General features: G+C 38.5%; 1 protein-coding gene across 2 annotated transcripts in view; it reads left to right on the forward strand.

The window, feature by feature from the left end:
• The first annotated feature begins 7,115 nt into the window (after nucleotides 1-7,115).
• Nucleotides 7,116-24,100, forward strand: part of tfec (transcription factor EC) — a 40,482-nt gene continuing 23,497 nt past the window's right edge. For both annotated transcript variants that reach the window (XM_066724260.1, XM_066724261.1), the window contains exon 1: nucleotides 7,116-7,346. In XM_066724260.1, coding sequence (XP_066580357.1) covers nucleotides 7,146-7,346 — 201 coding nt within the window. In that variant the 5' untranslated portion in view covers nucleotides 7,116-7,145. The remainder of the gene's footprint in view (nucleotides 7,347-24,100) is intronic.

Genomic DNA, 24,100 nt, shown 5'->3' on the forward strand with positions numbered 1-24,100 from the left:
AACTTTTCACTGCCGCTCCTTAGAAATCAGTGTCTCCAGTCTATATGACACTCCCTGCACTCCAGCTTTTGCAAACTCTTGTGAGCCCCCCTCGTTATATAGGCTTCTTTGATGTTTCCCTGTAAACAAGTTGAGCGGCGACTCTGCCCATCTCAGCAGCTTATCAGAACTGCCTTCCCTGTGATGTGGAGAGATCTGCTGTGGATCTCAAATCAGCATCAATCGGCTGCTTATTCTCAGGAAAGGATTAGACTTGTGAATAATAAGTCTGTTGGCACTGTAAGATGTTTCTTTTTTTCTCAGCCGCTTCTGTTGGTACAGCTGTGACTTTCCCCGGTGTCTGTTAATGGTCTACACTCCACATGGTCAGCATATTATATGTCAATTTCTGGATCTATAGGACCTTGATTACCAGTTGTGTAGGACTTACAGCCCTAGTCTACTGTCCTTAACCTGTTTAAAGGCATGAAAATTTTCCAAAAGTACTCCATCCCATTTTGCCATTATTTCTTAATTATTATTTCTACTTTTCAACTGATGATATTAATTATATATAACAATAACGTATAATAATGTATATATATTTTGTAATTAAACAGATATAACCGACTCAATTGAAGCAGCAGCTGAAAAATTGTAGAATGACTTTATATATATATATATATATATATATATATTTTTTTTTTTAAATGTCGTATGTTGTTTTTGGAATTGGTTTTCAGATCAATGTAGCAGTACATTAGTTAAAACTGCACAGTAGCAATTGATATGTGGTGTTGTGGGGCCCTCTGGTGGCACAATAAAAAGACAGCAGGTTGAAATGTAGTGAGTGGATACAACGATGAAGTCACACCCCTCTTTAAGACATCTTGTGCATGAGGTAAGAGCGCATTAATCCTTGGCTCTGCTTCGGAAATTAAAGCTAAATTTATGATTAGTGAAATGAACATTCAAGGCCTCTCATTCACACAGAAGCTGAAACTCATCGTTCTTAGTGGTCCCTGCATAATAATATTAAGACTTTACTGCATTATCTTGTACGGGCTTCACCCTGAAAACATTTCAGAACCACTGACAATGCATGTGTACGGCGGCCACCACTTAATTGATGCTACATTTAGGTGTGAGAACATGCGGATGTCTGTCAGCTCAGTCACATCCCTACTCAACACAGACACAGAGCGCACACCGGTGATCAGTGCAGTTTCGGCTTCGGCACATAAAGGAGAGGCAGAGAGAGGTCATTGAAAAAGATCCAATTTGTTCAGGTAGCACTCAGGTAACATCCGCTGAGGTTGCTGTAGCATAAGAAACTTTCGAGTTATTGTATCTCTTCCAGCTTGTATCATAAATATCCTGCCGATTCTTACAGAGGTGTCAGCTCAGACGTCTCGTGGCCTTGTAGTAAAGGCAAAGCACTGAGGGACAACGGGACAGAGACTGGAATGGAGTTGGGGATTTCTAACGTTCAGACGCGGACTGTCTTTCAGATGCAGCGAGCGATCTTTCATGTAATTGGCCTGGTGAATTGTGACAGACATTGTCCCTGGAAGGCACAATAAAATGTCGGGAGGCTCAAAAAACTGATCAGACGACCAGAGCTGACATCACCAGCAGCGGCCCACTAATTAAGGTTGTTTAAGTAGCCCAAGTAAGGTAGTGCAGCATTAGCAGCATGCACGGGGCTGTGACCCTCATCAGACACCGTATTTCAATGGCAGGATTCATCTACACAACCACATCAGTGATCTACAATATCCATCATCAATGAAGTCCCGCAGATTCTGGTAATCAGTAGGTGTACGGTCCTGCTCATATGAGGTTGGCGCTCACAGGTCAGGGGAATTCACTCTTACCTTTTCCTGACATTGGCCTGATATTCACAGGGGAATTCTCATCTAACCTTTTAACACACAATAAACAAGAGGGTGCAGGACTGTTGAGTTTGATTTGTGGTTTTGTTGAATTTGAAAATAACAAATATGTGGTATATTTGAAAAACAACAACAGTATGACAATATAATGCCAAAAACACAACAAACAACCCCCCCTGACCTTTGCAGAGAACAACAGCAATACATAGGCTTGTTATCTTGCTGCTACAACAAGGGACAGCACAGATCAGACGCAGCGCCCTTTGACCTCTTTGTCGGCGCACAGCATGAGGGCCGGTCTGGAGCTGCGGCCAATTCAGCTCACCTCCTCCAGGCATGAGATAAATATTCTGGAGACTGGTGGCCCATTGTCTACCACCCCAAGCCAACATTTATTCATTAATGTAATTTATTTAACCAGAATGAATTTGTATAATTATTTTCAAAGCAGTCGATACTGTCAAATGAAAATGACCTATGTGGGAGAAATTGCGAAAGGGTTGGGAAGCCGCCATCAAAGTGCCGGGCACAGTTGCACGTTTGCAGTCCCTTACTGCCCTCGCAACAACCTTCGTTTACAGCCCTATAAACGAGCTGCCCTCATTTCCGAAACACAAAATATGTATTTACTCTCAGACTGCTGCAGGTTGAAACTATGCAAAACCCACAGAAAAAATTATCTAAAATGCTGTTAAGACTGGTCTCCCTCCGCTCCCTGCTCAGGTAATAACTCTGCTAAACTTTGAACAAAAAACTACATCACAGTATCTGCAAGGACTTTGCAAACAAAAGCAATTCTTCTCCAAGTACCCTTAAATGAACATACTTCCTCATAACTTGATGATTAAAATGTGATGGCACTCTGAAAAGTTTAGTTATCATCCTCCAGACCAGAGATATTTTAAAAGGCAAATGAACACATTACCCAATCCTGTGTTTCAAACCGACTGTATATCGCTTCTCATTTTGAACTTGTCTACCTCAGCCACGTCATTATCCCTGCTCAGTGATTCAAGTCCTCCGCAGAGAAAGACTTTGCCGTAGTGTCTGACTGCTAGCTTTGCAGGAGGCGCAGAGGACAAAAAAGAGAATTAGTTGTGAAAAGAGCAAATAAATAGGTCCTTTTACTTTAAAGGCGAGTAACAAAGCCTGATGAGCTGCTGAAAGACATCTGTGTGTTGAAAGAGAAAAATATTGTTTGGTCTTTTCACCAGTGTATGATCAAAACACGGACTCCAAATTAGTTCATGGCTGCTGGAGCTACATAGCATCACGCAGAGAACTGTCTCTGGGAATGTTTTAATGAGCAGAAAGGGTCACCAGACTGTGACACGACTCCTCAAAGTTCCTCCAGAACAACACACACTTCCTGTTACAGAGGTGGAGGAAAGAAAGAACGGGGGGGAGAAGAAAAAAACCTAGTCTTCACAGACGTGAGCACAACTTTTGAAGCATGTTTCACGGGATGACAATGCTCATTTTGTTGTCCTCTGAGGACTCTGCTCAAAGATCCCTGCTGTCCATCAAGTCGAAAAACAAATTTAAGCAGCTCAATCTGGAAAGCAAGGATTTTATATATTTTTTCTTCCCTTCAAAGAGTCAAGAGCACTTGTACTGCTTTCAGTCTTTCAAAGCGTATTTTATAATACACAGCAAGTGAGAATGTCTGTCTTTCAACCACTTCAAGCACTCGAGATATAAATGGCTCCACATATCCCCTATTAGCACAAAGGTCACCCTCTAATATATCATACAACAACAACCATGACAAATCAGTAGGAGCCTCCTCAGTATAATTAATAGGAGCCACAGCTTGCCTTCTTTACTTGTAGACCTTGTCCTGCTGTGAGCATTTTTCGGTTGCATCTCTATCCATTTTTATTCTTTAAATATTCTACTTTTTTTGTCAAAGTTGGCTAAACATCACTACATCTTTCTCTGGCAGGGGAAAAAAATGATATTCCCAAGGAAGTGCGCCTCATGGATTTTTATTTATGAATGTGTTCAATTATTTATTCCAAATACATCTTCAACCACATTTAATCATCTAAAGCCGTTTTTGTCTTTAATAAACCAGACCAGAGCTCCCTTTAAGATGTCGTCCAGACAAATTTAGGCGATCATTTGTAACGTTGTGATTGCGAGTCGCACTGATGCCGATACGAAGAAGGTCAGTCCAATGAAATTTGATCAAAGTTCCTTTCCTCAGGTTCTGGAGATGAATTCGAAAAAAATAAGTCCATTAAAGTCTTGGTGTAATGTATATTATTGATTGCAACGCTGCTGTTATTTGATTATCCATGTTCCCTTCCAGAGGATTAATCTTAATAAGCTTATAATAATCTTCCTGGCTCGTTCAAAGGTTTGGAGCTGCGTGGGTCTTTCAATTATGCAAAAATGTCCTGCTTTAAGAGGCTGTCTACAATTAGTAAGCACTTGAGAAACCCGGTTGCTGTTTTTGGTTAAAAGTTATCAACACACTTACAACACAGGGAAAGAAAAATAAATAAATGAACACCTGTTGCATTTAAATATAAAAAAAACTTTTTATGACCTATTCTTCATTATCACATACTTTCTCGCCTGTTGACGGTTTCAGATCATTTTATTTGACAAGAAGCTTTTTCCCAGATCCGAAATACAGACATTTTTCTCAGGGAATGCAAACGAGTGGACATAGCTCAATTTCTTGATTTATTTTAAAAACCTCCTAGTGTCTTGTGAGGGCAATTATACGGAAATAGCACTTGACTGTGTTGTCAGCAGAAGGAATAATATTAAGCGGTACTTTTCGCTGCAGTGAGAAAAAAGGAGTTACAGACAACGGCAGCACAAGACTTGCCAATTACCTCACTTCTGAAGTGCAAACCGTGCTCAGAGTACGATTTTCCTGTGGCACCGTAGCCTTGTTAGAGAGCCATGTAGTATTTGCTCTGTTTATTTTTCAGAGTAACATCTCAGAAAGCCACAAATCTCCCTTCCTGCTTCGTTTCTAATGGGGAATACTGTTGAGCCATGGCCGCAGATATTCTAAGCAAATCCACACAGCCTGGCCAGGAAAAAAAAAGGCTGAAGTCAATCGTTCCCACAAAGACTAACCATGTTTGTTGATTATTCTGTGGAAAAGTCTAATCCCCTCTCAATGGGTTGATGCTCTGTGTCTTCATTTACCAGTGTGCGGGGCCTGGGAGTGAGGCCTAATCTGCCACTTTTTATTTCTCCCCCTCGCATTGTCAATCTCAAATTCATTATCTGCCAGCCTCTCAGTCTGAGAAAGGCAGTGTGTATCATTCATTAAACATGGCTAAGAAAAGACAATTAGCTACAGGACATGGCTTTTGAAAGCAGTGTGACATCAGGCTTGGTCATTTAGGCACAGTTGCAAGTACAAAGTAAAGGGCTGGGATGAGGAACAGAGTCCAACAACAGGATTAATAACCTGTTGGTCATTCTACAGACTTCTTGGGTCCTAAATAATGGCAAATGGGACTTTGGGGCATTTACCATCGAACGCAAACACTGCGTCAATGCTTCACTGGATTAACTGTGATGTGGAAATACTGAAACATTTGGTCTAGTGAGTACATTTTACTTACTGATTCATTACTTAAATGTATATATCCCAGTGGGATTGTGGGGGGAAAAACAGTTACATTAGCATGATATAAAATGTGCCTATAAGGTTCTGATGCTTAAGCAATGCTAATTTATACAGTGATGAAAACTACTGCATTATGTTATCTCGTTTTACTCGAACTTAGTCTACTTACAACGCAATGGAAAAACAGCCGTTGCAGATATTAATGTGTAAAACATCTTAACAAGGTACACACAGGGGACTATTTAAATTTTTATTGTGCTGACTCGTAATACAATTCAAAAGTATGTATTTGCTGTTGGCAGCTCCTCATATATTATTAAAAATACGCTCATATCATAACAAAACTAGACATCGTTATGAGAGAATTGTTTGAATCACACAGAGTCTCTTAACGCCTGTGAAAAGCAGCATCGCAATTCTGTTAATAAAACTGATGGGATCGTTTAATTAGAGCAGCCTGGCTTCCACACTTAATTAGTCAAGTTGAAGTTTTGAATCGCGGTTCAGCTTCCGAGCAGTTGGAGTGTAACACGTCAAATAACCTACACACACTAGTAGCTTGTTTTGAAAACAATTGGTGTGTTTTATTTCATATTTTAAAGCATAAGTTTGATCAGAGCATATGTTCAATGCAGATGTGATATCAGTAAATGCTGTACTGTTACACTCTACTGTTTGTTAAACCATAATCTGAAGGATTGTTACACAAAGGTTAGTGGAAAAACATCAAGCTGAAATTCAGCATCTTTTATTCTATTACACAGTGGTCTCCTATTTCTATTCTTTCTAGAGTTTCAGCTCTACTCTAAGCTGCTGTACTGGGATACTGATGTGACACAAGGAGGCACTTTTTTAATTTAAAAGCACTCTAGTTTCTAATATTTTATATACACACCCAAGACAAAAAAGTACATGCATTTTAATTGTGGTTATATTTTGAGTTTTTATTTTGATATTTTTATTATTATACTTTTCTCAAAACATAGTTCTCTGTCTTGTCTGAGGTGACACTACAGATTTGGGACAGTCTTAGCGGAGATGTATTTCTACTTTATTTGCACTCTGATAATGATTTATAGATTTAGCAGCTCCACAAGGCAGAGGAACTTGGTTTCAAGAAAAAGTACAAACCGTAATATAGTGGTATTCTTTACAATATTATGCTAAAAAATGACATGATAAATATTACAGAGTACAAAACATCTAGACCCTTGATGCCAGCAATCCAGGTTTTTAAACTATGTTGCTAATGGTTAAAAATATATTAAATGAATTCACACATTGAAATGCCATACCACTTTAAATAAAATTTAATAGACCCAGCATACTTCATAAACACATATCTGATGGCTATGAGAAGCAGAGGGAGAAGTGTTTATTCAAGGGGAATATACTTCGCTTTCCTGCTGTATGCCAACTAGCGCTTGATATTCCTGTTATGGGTTATCAGTGTAGGAGTTAAATTAATACCTATCATGTGCTGTACATTTTTAAAAAGTGTTTCTGAAGTTCCATTACTTCAAAGAGTCAAGACACCAAAAAACGAAATTAGAAAATCCCTGGATGACATATTTGAAATTCCCGTAAGTGTTTTTGTGCCGTCCATCTGCCGGCGTTGACATCATGTGTGTTTTCTCAGCTTGACGGAGAGCGGTGCCAAGAGGAAGAGCATGTTCCAGTTGCGGTCAGAGCTGCATATGCAGCTGATGAAGGAGCAGATGGAGGAGGAGGAGCGCAGGAGCCAGCAGACGCACAGACACGACGGGCCACACTACCACAGCTGGCACCAGCCCTACCCACACCAGCCCTACCCCGAGGCCTTCTATGGACAGTACCCTTCTGCCACTCACGCTTCTCCCAATGAACACAAGGTACCAAAACGTCCACATCCGCCCGACTATAATCTGTCATAGATGTCAGAAGTTATAGTTTACACCTTAGAGGTTTTAGGACATAATAAAAGTGTATGAACCTAGTGCATTGTCAGGGGTGCACTCTGGAGTTGATCTATCTATCCATCCATCCATCCACACATGTAGTTTATGACCAGGGGAGCTGGGGCAGGGTTCATGTTGGCGTGTTGGTGAGGGACTGAGAGAGTGGAGAGTTTGTGTGGAGGCCCACTATCGGCACTACATGGAGCAGTAAAACTCTCCTTTGGATCCCAATAGCTTCACCTTTTCCCACCTCCTCCTGCTGTATTCCCTCTTTATAATTATACTACTAGTGCTACTACTATTATCTATAACACTATAGTGGGCAGCTCTTCTGATGTGGAGAACACAACAAAATGTTCGCTCAACCCCAAACAAACACATAAACTGTATCAGAAACAAATAAACCGCAAACCGATCAAAAACTAACGAAAACACCTTATGGGTACCAACATTTTAGAAGAATCACATCCACGCTCTTGCACATTTTAAAATTAGCTTCTGCATTCTTCAATGTTTTGAAACATTTTTTCATGTTAAATAAAATGATATATGTAATGTATTTATTCAATTTTGTAGTTATTAGATTGTGTTTCCCCTATTGCACAAAAGAACATGATCACCTATTTTCAAAATCATATTCAGAAAGCTCTAAAAAGGTCAAAACTGAATAAAAATAGAGGACTTTTTGTATTTCTAACACTCTATTGTATGGTGACTTTTTTTTTTCAAAGAGAGATTTCCTTTCAGGAGGGATTAATGGCTTTATACTTTAATGAGTGCTGTTCCTTAAACAAAGCAAAAGAGCTTTTTGGAACAGACCGCAGACCACTGGCGTAGATTAGCATCATATGGAGAAAACCGGAAATAAAAGCCTTTTAGGGGATAATATAGGGTAGTTGTTTCATTGGGAATTTGAATTTATTTTCTTCTCAGGATGTGGGTTCCTTTCTGATTACACAATATCAATGGGAAAGCTAAGAAAAAATAGCTTAATTAAATTATCCAATAAACAGAGTATTTTGTCCAGAACTCTTTAAGCCCTTTCAGTCAACAGCCTCAGACAGAGAGGACAGCCGGGCTTTCGTACAGATATTGACAAGCTGCTAAATGCCACAGACAGGCTTTTTCCGTCTAACTTTAACTTTCTAATGTGATTATCAAACACATGGTGATGCATTAAAAGGGTTAGGGGATTTGAGTCTGATACCACCCAAAATGTTCCTTGTATTTTAAAGGTTAAAATAATTAGGTCTCTTAATTAATCTTTCACCGCATTTACGCACATAACTCCAAGCAAAGAGGTGACATAATCTCAAGACATTTCAGCAAATACTGTTTGTCCCTTCTCACACTAATCCTATGCATAATTCAGTTTGTGTGCACGTGTTGATCTGGACGGGGATATGAGTTGAGATACGCAACCTAAACAAAATCCTCTTATTTCCTTTGGTTTCTCCACACCGTCAATGCGGCTGATCAGTAGTTTTCATTTGAATTTTTTTATAGCAGATAAAGGGAAAAGGAATTCCTACAAGGTTGGCTGGTGCACCTTCTAATTTTCAAAGGAAATGGATCAGATCTTCAGAGAGGGAAAGCAACAGCTGTTGAAGCATACCTCAAACACATCAAAGCAAACCTCTATTTGCACTTCTCCATTGGAGCCCTTTCATGTTGAAATGTGTCTAGTACAGGTTCGTGTTGTTGCCTTTACCTCTGTTGTTTCTGCACCTTTGGGTGTTCTCACAGGAGTTGGTCTCCCCAAAGAGTTGGCAGAGGGAGATAGATCCATAATTTTGTATCCGTTCTATCAACAACCTTATTGGGTGTAGCGAGTTGTAACTTCACGGCTGTGGTAAACAGCAGGGGAGACGGATGACGGCCGTTCTTTTTTAAAGTTGCCAACAAGTTCCTTTTCAAGAGCTTCTTCCACATCGCACTCACACACCCCCCGAGAGCGCAGACAACAGCTATGTGCGCTTGGCCACCTCTCACCACTCCAGGGTCTTAGTGGCGCCTCGTCTGGGTGAGACCACCCACTCTGGGAAGCTCGGTTTTCATTCTGTAGCCCCTAATCTCCGGCGCTCCTGGAAAAGGTGCCACCTTGTACGCGGCTCCCCAGAGGTTCTGTGATGTGACGTGTGGCCCACGGGATTGCTGTCACAATCAGTCTCCTTGCTCTTGATCTCCGCACGGTTCTGGGCCTCGTAGGCCTGGCTGAAGTAAAATGTGAAACGGTAAAAAACGTGTCTTGAGAAAATAACATCTACCACTAAGGTCACACAATGGAGGTTGAGGGGATATTGAAAATTTATTGTTTCAATCATTCAGTGTTAGCACAATAGCCTGGTGGAAACCTTAGACACCCTTTTATAAAATCTGATTGAAGGAAACCTCTTGGTACAAAGTGATGTAAGGTAAAGTTTTAAAAATAGTTATTTTATGATCACAAAGGTGGGCATTTTTTTGAGGGCACTTTGTAGACTCCACAAAAATTGACTATTAGACTTTAAGACTGAAAGTTATGTTCCCCACAGGTTTCTCTTAGGCAAGCTGCCAGGTCTGTTGAATTTGCAGGTCCTTTCCTGTTTAAAGGGCAAACGAACTTCTGAAACTTTCTAATACTGCACAGCAAAAGAGTAATTTAAAAATAAAAAGTACTTTATTTTTGTTTCAATATAAAAACCAAAATTGAGGATTTATAGCTTGGATTTTCCAACATGTTTTTAAGTTTGATCAACCATAATAAATAACGTCTCTCTCTCTCTGTATATATATATATATATATATATATATATATATATATATATATATATATATATATATATATATATATATATATATATATATACACTCACCTAAAGGATTATTAGGAACACCTGTTCAATTTCTCATTAATGCAATTATCTAACCAACCAATCACATGGCAGTTGCTTCAATGCATTTAGGGGTGTGGTCCTGGTCAAGACAATCTCCTGAACTCCAAACTGAATGTCTGAATGGGAAAGAAAGGTGATTTAAGCAATTTTGAGCGTGGCATGGTTGTTGGTGCCAGACGGGCCGGTCTGAGTATTTCACAATCTGCTCAGTTACTGGGATTTTCACGCACAACCATTTCTAGGGTTTACAAAGAATGGTGTGAAAAGGGAAAAACATCCAGTATGCGGCAGTCCTGTGGGCGAAAATGCCTTGTTGATGCTAGAGGTCAGAGGAGAATGGGCCGACTGATTCAAGCTGATAGAAGAGCAACTTTGACTGAAATAACTACTCGTTACAACCGAGGTATGCAGCAAAGCATTTGTGAAGCCAAAACACGTACAACCTTGAGGCGGATGGGCTACAACAGCAGAAGACCCCACCGGGTACCACTCATCTCCACTACAAATAGGAAAAAGAGGCTACAATTTGCACAAGCTCACCAAAACTGGACAGTTGAAGACTGGAAAAATGTTGCCTGGTCTGATGAGTCTCGATTTCTGTTGAGACATTCAGATGGTAGAGTCAGAATTTGGCGTAAACAGAATGAGAACATGGATCCATCATGCCTTGTTACCACTGTGCAGGCTGGTGGTGGTGGTGTAATGGTGTGGGGGATGTTTTCTTGGCACACTTTAGGCCCCTTAGTGCCAATTGGGTATCGTTTAAATGCCACGGCCTACCTGAGCATTGTTTCTGACCATGTCCATCCCTTTATGACCACCATGTACCCATCCTCTGATGGCTACTTCCAGCAGGATAATGCACCATGTCACAAAGGTCGAATCATTTCAAATTGGTTTCTTGAACATGACAATGAGTTCACTGTACTAAACTGGCCCCCACAGTCACCAGATCTCAACCCAATAGAGCATCTTTGGGATGTGGTGGAACGGCAGCTTCGTGCCCTGGATGTGCATCCCACAAATCTCCATCAACTGCAAGATGCTATCCTATCAATGTGGGCCAACATTTCTAAAGAATGCTTTCAGCACCTTGTTGAATCAATGCCACGTAGAATTAAGGCAGTTCTGAAGGCGAAAGGGGGTCAAACACAGTATTAGTATGGTGTTCCTAATAATCCTTTAGGTGAGTGTATATATATATATATGTTTGACATTTGCTTTAGTGTAGTTTTTCATAAATTATGCTTGAAATTCTAGTTTTATTGCTCAGAGCTTATTTTTTTTAAAGCAAACCTTGGAAAGTATTATATAATTATGGGTTAAAAATAACTTGAAAGGTCAGTTATGTAAAGCAATATATTGCTGTGGAAAAGCTTTTCACTGAGGAGTTTTGGACAATGGACCAATTTACCTTCAAAACTATTAAGTCTGCACTAGAAGAAATGAAACCTTTTGGAGCTGCCAAGATGTACAGGATAACAAATAAAAAATAATCAGACCATCGTGGTATAAAATGAAGCACTCAAGGTCAAATGGCGGTAACTGAGAAGAGAAGGGAAAAAGTGAATGGTTCTGCAGAGAAGAACCCAAACACCTCCTGTGTTGTATCTGAATGGAGAACAGTCACACAAGTGTGGGTGAGGGTTACCAGGAATTATGGAAATTATAGGAAGGAAATTAGGAAATTATATTATTGAAATGAGCAAATATGTAGGCTGAGGAAATTACTAAATCTTAATCTTTAACTTTACTTACTTAAACTTAATATAAACTTAATATATATATATATATATATATATATATATATATATATATATATTTGTTTGCTTGCTTCATTCACTGAAGAAATCTGTCCACGTGAACCAAGTTAAAAAGATTGAACGGCATTTTCTTTCTTGCAGATGAAAAAGGTTATTAGAAAATATATATTTTGTATAGGCACTCGCATCCAATAGTTGGGGAAGTAAATAATTGTCTGGGCCAGGGGATTATTGAAGATCTGGTCAGGACTTTCTCAGCCCTTCCTCTGCGCTGTAAAGAAAAACAGCACTACTATCTAAGCACACATGGTATAACCTACTGATACTGATCAATTCAACAATTAACACATCTACTACCAGGTGGTTCTGCCCCAGAAAGCCATTAACTATTTTGCTATTAATGAAAAGGTTTTAACACTCCGTTTTTCAAACCGAGCCACATGGCGCATTTAAAACGTGGGTGGTAAAGAACCGCAGCAGACGAGATTCCTCCCTTCGCCCTCTCCCTCCTCCTCTTCACTGCCCAGATGTTTCCAAGTCCCAGATGTTTTCTTGGCAACAGTGCCGATCGGTGACAGAGGCTGCTCTCATGTCAGCTTCTTATTCAGCTAAGAGACACAGTGCTAGGAATAAATGCTCAATTAACAGGGCTACATACTAGACTTTATGAGATTAATTTAGTGCATGTAGCAGGTGTCTGCCAAAATTCCTCTGCTATTTAAACCTCCCATTCCATACCAACGTTTAATCCTATTACGGCTAATTGAGTGAAGTCGGCAGTCTTTTTCAGTTAGGCCGGGTTCAGGGCTCTAATAGGATTCAAAAGTAAGGTACAATAAACAAAATAAACGGTAGTGTTTGGCTTTAGCAACATGATTAATTCTGCTTGCTTATCACAGCAGTTTGGAGTTGTGCTTTGAAAGAGTTCAGGCTAATGCTATTTGTGTGAGCGGGAAGAGGAGCTTTCTGTATGTTTTGTATGCTTGCTCTAATACTTATCTATATTTTTGATTAAAACATATACAGAAAACATACCACATAAATAACTTCACTATAGATATCCCTTAAAACATCCACAAAGGGCACAGAACACTGCAAATGCACTTTCATGTATAAGTATTATAAGAAATCTTTTATTTTTATATAAAAATAATCACATAGCACCACAAATGTAATTGAATCATTAATATAAATAATGTAAGAACATAAATAAGCCTACTGTATTAAGTGCACATTGTTCAGAGTGAAATGTTAATAGATGCCGATTCAAGTACACACAGAATTCATTTGTTGTTCCTTCAATTTAAGAAAGTATGATAAAAGTGCATCATGCCAAACAGTTGTTTCAGATAAAACTGCAACTGTAGCAGGGACTAGCAGGAGTTTAATTATTGTAGTGATTTGTTTATTGTCATTTTTGAACTGATTATTATTATTTATCGATCTGTGATCTAAAACACTAGCTACCAATAAACCGCACAAATCAAGTGATGCCAACGGAGTAGCACTTCCATTTGAATAAGTGAGAACCACGCAATATAAAAGCTGAGCATGATCGATACATCTGTCAGGCAACTCCACAAGAGTTTACACTTTACACTTCTCTGAACTGACCACAACCCGAACAGCTTGAAGCCGATTGTGGAATGAGCACGGCTACTCGAAGACAACACAGTTATCCTTTAGAGACTGTTTTGTGACCCAGCTCAAGCTTTGTTACACGTCTGCCTCGATAGTTATCTCAGACATATACAGGACCCTTTCAAGATGTTGTCAAACTGTCTCTTGCGACCTTTAAACTGTCTTGATCTTCACGTCTTTGTTCCCGTGGAAGGAGTGCACAAGAAGAAAGCCCGTTTACATAGGGTGACTTCATGCTTTAATTAAGTGTAACACCATTAACCCCTTGGCTAAGATTGGAACATTTTCAGCGCAGCTACACCTATTAACAACTGGCGGCGGCTGTTAACACAGTTAATAAAGCCTTTCTTCCACAGATGTTTTTTTTTTAAGGGGAGTGTTCAGTTCTCTTGTACTGCATGAAGATTCAGATTAATACATTTCCAACCAAAGGAAGATATACAAATTAGATTTCAGCAGCAAGGTTTTGCTCCTATTGCTGCAGAAGTAATTTATTGAAGGGTTACAAAAATAAAAGAAACCAAAAAAGTTGGAAACAACTGATGTCATGTCAATACTACATCTTATCAGAGAGGAGCAGTCACTATTAATTTACATTAGTGCTTTAAAAATTAAAAAAATACATGCTAACCAAAAACTAAAGATTGCATAGTACCTTGAAATGAGAAAACTGTATAACTTGGCATAGTTTCATCGAAAAAGAAAACCTATTTCTTACTTCTTGGTCTTCTTTTGTCAAAGGGTTGTTTTTTCAGACTGAAAATGTCGCTAAAAATAATGTATTCCACTGAAATGAAAGCAGAATTTGATTTACACTGTGAAATGCTGGAGACTTTATGTTGCTCTGAACTATTCCTTGATGGTCAAGTGCTAAATGAGCCAACAGAACAAATCACAGGCAAAGATAAGCTAATATACACTGGAAAAGTTGAATTTGTTTCCAAGGATTATCAATGTAAATGCACAGAAGCATCTCTTATAAGGCTGGGTTTAAACATTAAGTACGGTAATTTATGTACAGATACAACAGTTAAATGAATGAATGGATGAATTATGAATGTATTTATGTTTTGGTCACCCTATGACAAAGCTCAGTTTTATCTCATGTTCTAATTTACTTAAAACATAACAAAGTATAGGTTAATGTAAAGAAACACTGCCTTGTTCTTAACTGGTCTCAGCTACAATTTTGTTGGTATAAGTGGACTGTCAAGCACTGTTAAAGTTTGCTTATTAAATGGACTGACTCACAGAAGCTATTTAAATGGTAGATGGAGGACAAAGCAATTTGTCATTTAAAAAAAAGGATTCTGGATGTCTTTCTCTTGTTGACTGGTTCTTTGTTTTGAGGATAAATATTTCTTCTTGTTTCATAACTTTCAATTGCATTTTCTGCCTGATCATTATGTCTCACGTTTGATCAGGACCTCGGGGGAGTGTGCAATAATTCAGTCCCGGGCGGGGATGGCAGTCTGAAAGTTGTAGCTTTAGAAGACACGCTGAACCTCGCTGGATATTTAGCTCCATTCTGTGGGTTGTATGCGAGTTCGCTGGCACGCCTAGAATCCCATTCACCAAAATAGTTCACCCCCAACAGCCTGAAACCTTCAGTTTTAGAAAGGGACAGACAGATGCTCCCTGCCAAATAGCAACAGCACAGCTCTCTGTATTCACCTGGTTGCCTTCACCATTAATTACTTTTTGCCTACAGAATATACACCAGCTCTGAGTAAAATACTTCCCCTTGATTGGTGACCACTGTCGGGCTACAATAGCTTCTCATGATTCGCTTGACATGGTTTGCAAGCATGGTTGTGTGTTTGAGTACACAGTGAGAACATACATATAATTTAGGTCTGCAGAATTTCTGATATTTCGTATTTATTGTAGTAATAGCCATCCTCACCCCATTACCTGTAGAGTAAACTGTGCTAAATCCCAGTACCTTTAGCTGAACTTAGCAACTGGACCAGCATAACCCTGAGAAACTCACCCCCTTTTCATGTAAATTAGCTTTGTTCACCTTGTGAGTAAATAATAAGTACAAAATTATGAAACCATTAATTATTGGCATCTCAAATGTTCATTGTTTGTTGTGTAAAAAGAAACAAGGTTTAAAAACACAAGCCCTACTGTCTGCGCTGTATTATAAATGGTGTCTGGTTCCGTCTTAGTTTTTATACATACAGTAAACGACTGGGAAAACACCTCTGCTGTATGTATTCGACTGAAGGCTGGAGGATTCTGGGAATGTTATCCCAGTGGCAGTACACAATAAACTCAAGCAGGCTGAGTTTCCGGAAAATACACTACATTTCCTGAAGGAAAGCCAGACAGAATTAATATATATATATATACAGCTCTGGAACAAATTAAGAGACCTGCACATTTTTCTTAAATCAGCATTTCTACATGTATGGCAGCCATTCCATTCCATTCATATTTTTATTTGGAATTTGGGAGAAATGTTGTCAGTAGTTTAAAGAATAAAACACAAATGTTCATTTTACCCAAACGTACCTATAAATAATAAAACCAGAGAAACCGATAATTTTGCAGTGGGCTCAATTTTTTCCAGAGCATATATATTTATATATATATATATATATATGTTGTTAAGAATATCTCAGAGATCAGAAGGCACAGTGAGGATGGGACTGTAATAATCAGTCAGGAAAGTATAAGCACTGAAAGAAGGTCCGGCCGTGGACAGCTGAAGCTGTATTGATGTGTTTGAAGTGCAAAGCTTCGTAGGGAGGAGTAGAGTCACAAAGCTCCCTGATGGAGGTCCCAGGAGGAGGATCGGAGCGGGGGTTTATCTGTCCACCTAGGCCGGGCGGAGACCACAGGCCTCCAGGGGAGAAGAATAATACCCCAGAGAACAAGAGCAACCTGCCAGCGCCTCTAAATCCCTCTTGTCCAGTGTGGTGAGGGCCCCGTTGAAAACTTCAGAGCAGGAGATTATGAAACATAAAGAAAGTGGGAGGTTGTACAAAAAAATGCCAAGAATTGGATTAATTGGCATAATACAAGGTGGCTGGGCACAGCCGGGGAGAGTGTCAGTGTTGGGAGAATCCCCACCAAGAAAGACCGTCTGCACAATTAGCTATCTGAACTCTGACCCTGCCAGAATAATTAATGAATAACATAAGGGATCAAGACAAAGGCACAGAGTGATTTGGTGAGTGCTAGCAAGTAATACATCAAAGAATGCTGGTAATTGGCCCTGTGGCTTTCATTCTTTGCCCTATTTCTTTCAATTCATTGACTCAAAATAATGGGTTCAGGTTCATTATCAACAGGTCTAAGCACTAAAAAGTGCAACACTTCAACAAAACTGCAATTGTGGCAGTGCCGGTGGCGGAGTGGAAGTTGTAGATTTGCAGACACATTAGCTGGAAAAGGGAAAGTCGCTCCAAGTTTCTTATTGTGTCGGCGCGGTGGGCAGTAAACTGTTGTGAACAATCGCAGAGCGCTGTGTCGCCGCGCTTCTCCCTCCTCACAATGCTGGAATATAATTGGTATGGACAGGTAGGTTGATCTCGTGTCTGACTTGCTTGGAAAAAGGAATTATAGAAAGTCTTTTATTGTTATTTTGATGTAATACTTTTTTTTATGACACACATCAATGATTTGCAACAACCTCTTTTTTATATTTGCAAAATGAAATAATCGAAAAAAGTGGACTGATGCTTTCAAAGGTGCTGTTAAATCCAAGCTGGATGTTCAGGATAAGGTTTTGTAACATCTCTTTTTGTGGTGGAGTCGGTGTGCAGTGAAACTCGAATGCAGTGTTTTTTACAAGATGTGTTGGTAATGAGGACCATTATCAGCGTTAATTTTGTGTAAACGCCAGTGGTGGTGAATACAAAGGTGATTGTTATTCAAGGTGATTTAGCAATACTGATAAAACACACTTACGTGTACAGTAGTGACAATGAAGTGAACCTTCTGTCTATAAATTTCCAAATACCAAGGTCACAAGTTGGAATGTGCCATCTAAATACAGATGTATTGAAAGATAAAACACCTTTTTTTGAAATAACAAAAGTATTGAAAACTATCATTAAACAAAGACTAGGATACAAGGAAGATATACGGCCATGCACTGTAGATGAATGTGCCACGAAGTTAGAAATCAAACACTTTTTTTTCTTTTTTTAAAAATATATATTTTCATCATGACTTATGATACATTTTTAGGTTGTGAGCCCCAATATAAAAAAAAATTCATACCACCAGCATATTCAATGTTTTTGCACCTAACTGTCATGTGAATTAAGCCACTGAAAACTGCCAAGAACTTCCTTAAACCTCTGCTATTGTTTTTCTTTTAACAATACTCCATCAAGGGTCTTTCAATATTGAATAGGTATACAAACACATGTTTGTAAAGATAAATGCAAATTTATGGTTTTATTAATATTGTCATGAAAATATATATTTTGCAGTGTACGTGATGCTTTGTATCAATCAGATTTGGACATTTAATGGGACTATTTTAGGAGTGCATTCCTATGAGACTTGTATATACTGGGACCAAGTAATATGAGGATAGTTTAGTGTATAAATGATGATCATTACACACACCAGCTTTAGACATGTCTCACGGTTTCAGAATCAGCTGGTGACTCAAACAGATCTCCAAAACAGATTATGTAAAGAATGCTTTTAGGTATTTAAATATCTAAGCTGGCATTGCCTTACAATACAATAAGGTAACAATAGTAATACCCAATCAATTCACAGGCCTTGCCAAACAAACAGATACCAATGATAGGGAAAAGGTTCTCTACAGTACATTGATTGTACACGTAAAACACAATGTTAACTTTGGATTGAATGGATTGATGTCAAAGATCAATGATGACCTTGCATAAGAACATTCACTACCATGGTGAGGCTGAAAGCTCTGCTCAGGATAAGAATGAGCTCGACTGGTCAAGTTCAAGGTCACCGCAATCCTTCTGACCTGGAAACAATGTGTGATCACAGATCCCTCTCGCTGGTGGCCAAACAGTCTGGCTCTCTGTGTTCTGAGTAGTGTCAGAAGTTAAACAGCCTGGCGCAACTATTGCTGAAACATGCATTTAAGACCACTAAGTGTTTTTAAAGTTTTTATTTTAATCTTGGGCCTTGTAGTTTTGGGTTGTGTTGTATTTGACTTTAGAAAGAATGCGTCTGGTGTTGCTATATGCTTTTGGAATTTAGCATGGTGAAATTTCTACATTTAAAATTCTTCATTTCATTTGTTGTTACATGCACAATTGATTTCAAGCGACAAATTCAAATCAACAAAGCCACAAATTCCGAGGAGCTGACAGTGATCGAGAAAAGGGAAAACTGAAAAGAGGCTTGAATAAATGCGTATCTTCTCGCTAAGGCCTGAAAGAAGAGAATTAACATGTCACGATGACGCCTCCTCTTTTTGTCATGGATTCTCCATGGATATTCTGGCCTAGGAAGGACAAAAATAGTATTCACAAACCCTCTCTAATCTGTAATTTGCCCGATTAGTTTTTCAGATGTTCACCACACGAAATGACAATGTTCATAGATTTGACAGTAGGCCTTGTGTAACTGTGCTCATGCAAATGCCATAACTGGATTTCACGCAGTAAGGGCTTGATAATGATAGATATTATACTGCAACAATACAGCATCAGTGAAGATGTTTGTGTGGCAGCAGCGCAGACCTGTCCTGGGTGTCTGTCAGTGAAAACAACCGCAGAGTCAGACCTTTTCAATATGCTGTCCACTTTCCCTTACAGACTTCATAATTGGACTGTCTACTAGAGACCGGCAATGCTAAATACAACACTTGATGGCTGTGTTACACTGCCTCCAAAGTTCAAACAAACTTTAAAGAGTTTTTCTTTTTTAAAGGTTTCCCATACCTGGGAGTGCCACGTCAAGCAATTAATACCATAATAAGTATTAAGTTTTTCTTTTGGTCTAAAAGGTTGCCTGCTGTGATGAAAAGGGTCTTGTCATCTCACATTAGCTTCAGAGAGCTTTGCTTTTTTTTTTCTCCTCCGGCAGCCTAAGATCAGAATGATGTTGTAGGGGTTTGAGAAGTTTACAATTTAAAACATTTCAGGAATGTGCAGTTGTGCTCTTTAACAAACACCCTCTGTAGCCGCCGTTGGTGTAACACCCCTCGATGATGCGCCGCGGCTCCCGAATTCAATAATTCATGCTGTGCGCCTTGTTTAAGGCCTTCTTGCTTAGGGTACATTTTATGTTTTATTAAAGCCTGCATCTTTTGTGTTGGGAAGTAATGAACCACATTTAATTTTTTCATTTAGTTTCCACACATATTACACTAAGAGTAGAACAAATAAATAATGTATTATACTGGTGTCCCTCATTTCACCCATGAACAGGAAAGATACAGACCGGCCCTTAAATTAGTCAATTTTGCGATTCTATTGTAGTCATTCAGAGTCATTTTGAAAGTTACACAATTGGACTTGCTTCAAATAAACTTTGCACCATTTCTTCTTCAGGTCTGACAGTGAGCTGATGCAACATGATTTTATTTCCTATAAACTGAATCTTTTACCGCACTTCTGTATTACAATGATTTTCTTATTTTGCAACAAAGATTGAAACTTGGAATGAATTAGAAACCCTCATGTGCAGTGCATTTTTTGACCCAGAGAAAATCTTGAAATTCTTAAAAATACTGTTGATCTGGCTGTGTAGTTTAATTCTATGTTGAACTCTATGGCCAGTGTTGCCGGCTATGTTATGTAAGTAAGGAAATGAAGCGTCTTACCAGTGATGACTCACCATCACACTATATCCCTTTTCGTAATGTACCAGTGCCAATTGTAAAAATATACTATCCATTGTTTCTATCTGGTGTATCAGAGAATATAACCATATTGCCATTTTTCACACACAGCAGTGAAGCTGGTACACAATACATATTTAACCTCAGTCATCACTCACTCACTCACTCATCAGACCTCAGCAGACATATTCCAGGTAATCCTATTGTTTCAATCAGTTAAAATAACACACAGACAGGACAGACACTGGTTAAGCAATCGTGCACAACATGTATCAATGTCTCAATATGCAAGAATATTAGAGGGTTACATATAGTGTAGAGGTTACACGGATTTCTATACATTTTGTAGCCTGTAATCTGACTGCATGAAAGACCAGTTAATCTCATTTCTGCAAATTCTGGGTTACAGAGGTGTGCCGTCCTCCGGTTAGGCGTTTACTGTACAGGGAAACTGAGCAAGAAAGTGCTGTATCAGAGAAAAGGAGGCTTCCTCTTCCAAGAAAGTCCGATCAATGTGCCGATCGTGTGCACTTTGTCCTTGCCTTGCAATATTTAATGAACTGAGGCAGAGGAGATTATTCAATTTAAGATATTTAAATTGATCAAATTTAAAGTAAATTGGACAATTAATTAATTCATCTTTAATGGAAATCTTATGTATTTTACTTTCTGTTCACTATTCCAAATCAAGTTTTCAAATGAAGGATTCATATAAAAGTTCATGTTTTATGCAGTTGTATGTTTTGTGAATTCAGATGTTATGAATGGTAATAGTCCAAAGTATTCCCATTTACTTTGTTTTTGGCAGCACTGGGAGCAGTGGTTAGGGCTCTGGACTCATAACTAGAAGGTTGTGGGTTCAAATCCCTGGTGGTGCAGTGCTGTTGTACCCTTGAGCAAGATACTTCACTTAGATTGCTCCAGTAAAATGCCCAGCTGTATAAATGGGTACAAATGTAAGTTGCCCTGGATAAGAGCATCAGCTAAATGACAAATAATGTAATGTAGTGTATTATTGGCAGGCCTAATAATTATTTCACATTGTCACACTGTTTCTTTTAGCAATATCAAATTAATATCCAATGTTTGATTTTAGAATTTAATATGTTTGCACCAGACAATTCACAAATGTATTTAAAACATGTAGCATGCTTTAAAGACAGTCTGGAGAATGTAAAGTTACCAATAGAGTACAGAAAGACATGTTTCAGCTGGTACTGTTTTTATAGGGAATTTCCACTTGTTAATAAAATGATTCGATAATATTTTTTTTAGGTCTGTCTCTAATACCTTTATGAATAATGCTAGTTTTTGATTAGAAGAGCACATCTCTGTGAATATCTCAGTGCTGCTGTCTCTGTGGGAGCATGCAGATCAGGGATTTCATAACGATTGCAAGCGCCCGGGTGCATTAATCGCAGTTCAACCTGAGGTCTACAGCTGACCTATAGCTTTAACCCAGGTCAATCTTCCTTAATTTTGAACTTGTATAACCTGAGTAGCATTCTGTCCTGCCACCCGTTTCTATGCCAGATTTACACGGGCCCCTTCGAGAGGCTAATGAGTCACAACATTCACATCCAAAAGACATGCTTTACAAATATCCCTTTGTATGTGTTCTAAACCACTTATTATCAGTTCAAGTAAGGTCAAAGTTGATTCAATTTTCTGCTTAGTTCTCATTAAACAGCTATTGCATTATTTAATTTTCCACAATCATATTAGGTTTGTAATAAATATATCTCCACTGAAAGCTTTTGAACAGGGGTCTGCAAATTTAGCCACAAATGCACTTTGTGTAGAATGGAAAAAAAAGTGATGTATTATTTGCTGAACTACACTAAGATTTAGAGAATAACTACAAATGTATGCTAATGTTGGCCTGTGCATTCAAATCTCTCATTGATTATGCAAAACAGTATGCATTCAGAATTCCACTCTTTGTATGATTTCTGGCAGATTTTCAGGTGGCCCCAAAAGTTTGACTGCTGGAGTTTAGTGGGGCCATTTCTGTAGAGAAAAGAAAAATGACAACAAGGCAGGAAAATTATTCCTCAGACAAGAGCTTTCTGGTGTTAGTCTGAGTGTTATTTGAGAGTGTTGCCCTAATTCTGTATAATGTTGCAAATCATTTTCATAATTATACAGAATGACTCATAATACCCGTAACTAAGATAAAGGACGACTTTAGAACAGTCCTTAGACATCAGGAAATGATTAATTCAGTTTTCATGAAATCAAATGAAAATTTGCCCATATCAAAACCACACCCATTGGACCTGTGTTTGTGTATGGGTTGAATCCTACATCTGATTAATACATACACAATGCCTGTATCCAAACCCAACAGCTAGAACTCCTCTCCTCTCCCTACTGCACATGATACCAGTACCCGGCCTCCCAACATTACAAAGTGTTTTTGAAGCAGTGCCAGTACATTATGGCAAAACCATTATATGAACTGGTGGCGAATACAAATACATATTTGCAGAGCTAAAATTTGGCGACCCAATGCTTGTAAATTTGAGCCTTAAGATGATTAATTTATCAGGCAAACTTGTATCTTTATTCCAAATACAAATATTGTATCTTTCATCATGGAAACACCTAAAAACTTCTGCTTTCTTCAGTGTTCTCCCAGGGAGAGGTCCACAAAATAGCACAGACAAGGGCTGCAGGCAATCAGAGTCTGAAATCTGCCCCAGATACATCATCCAGATAAGGAATGCCTAACATCATAAATTATAGAGCGACTGTTGGTTTTGATCACAAATTGCAAGCACATCATTAATATCTTACAACAAAGTGCAACATCATAGTTTAGTGGTTAAATAAATCTATATACCTTCCTCGTTTTGGTTTCATTTTTATTTTCTCAACAAAATCAAAATATCCACTATGAAGAAGGTTTGAATACTGTGTGATATCTCTGAATAGTGAAATGTTATACCACACAAATTAAATAACTGCACATAGGGCAAAAACGATGCCTTCGTTGAAGAGATCGGAAAAGACTCGGTCCAGCATGCCTTCATTATCTGCGCTGAACAAATGGAATATGCAACTGCAAACAGGGCTGAAATGTCATTCACTAAACATGAATAAATTCATATGAATGATATTAAATATGTATTCAATGTATTCAGTATATTTATTTGCAATCATTATTATCTATTGACTAAAACATCCTTAGACAAAGATCACCAAAACTATTTAATTATTTAAGTAAGCCACCCACACTTTCTCTTAGTATGTAAGTGTGTATGTATTTGTGTCAGTGTGTGCGTAGGAGGGGCATATGTTACATGTTATTTATATTTGATAAGGAATATTATAAAGAACAAGTTCCATTTGTATGATAAAAAAGCTAGATACGCAGAATCAATTTACATTCAATATAAATTAATAAATGTAGAACCTGAATAATCTTTGTACAGCCTGGATATAAAAGCTAAATATACACAGCGTTTTGTATTTATAGCGGGTCTTTGCTGAAACATCAAGAAATTTCTTTTAAACTTTAGAACTCTGTGTTTTTAACAGGCCAAAAGAACAACCTTCAGTTAATGAGTAAATGTTTCAAACAGATTCTTTGCTTTTTCAATCTTT

Source organism: Amia ocellicauda, chromosome 15 (genome assembly GCF_036373705.1).
Source record: "Amia ocellicauda isolate fAmiCal2 chromosome 15, fAmiCal2.hap1, whole genome shotgun sequence".
Lineage (NCBI taxonomy): Eukaryota > Metazoa > Chordata > Actinopteri > Amiiformes > Amiidae > Amia > Amia ocellicauda.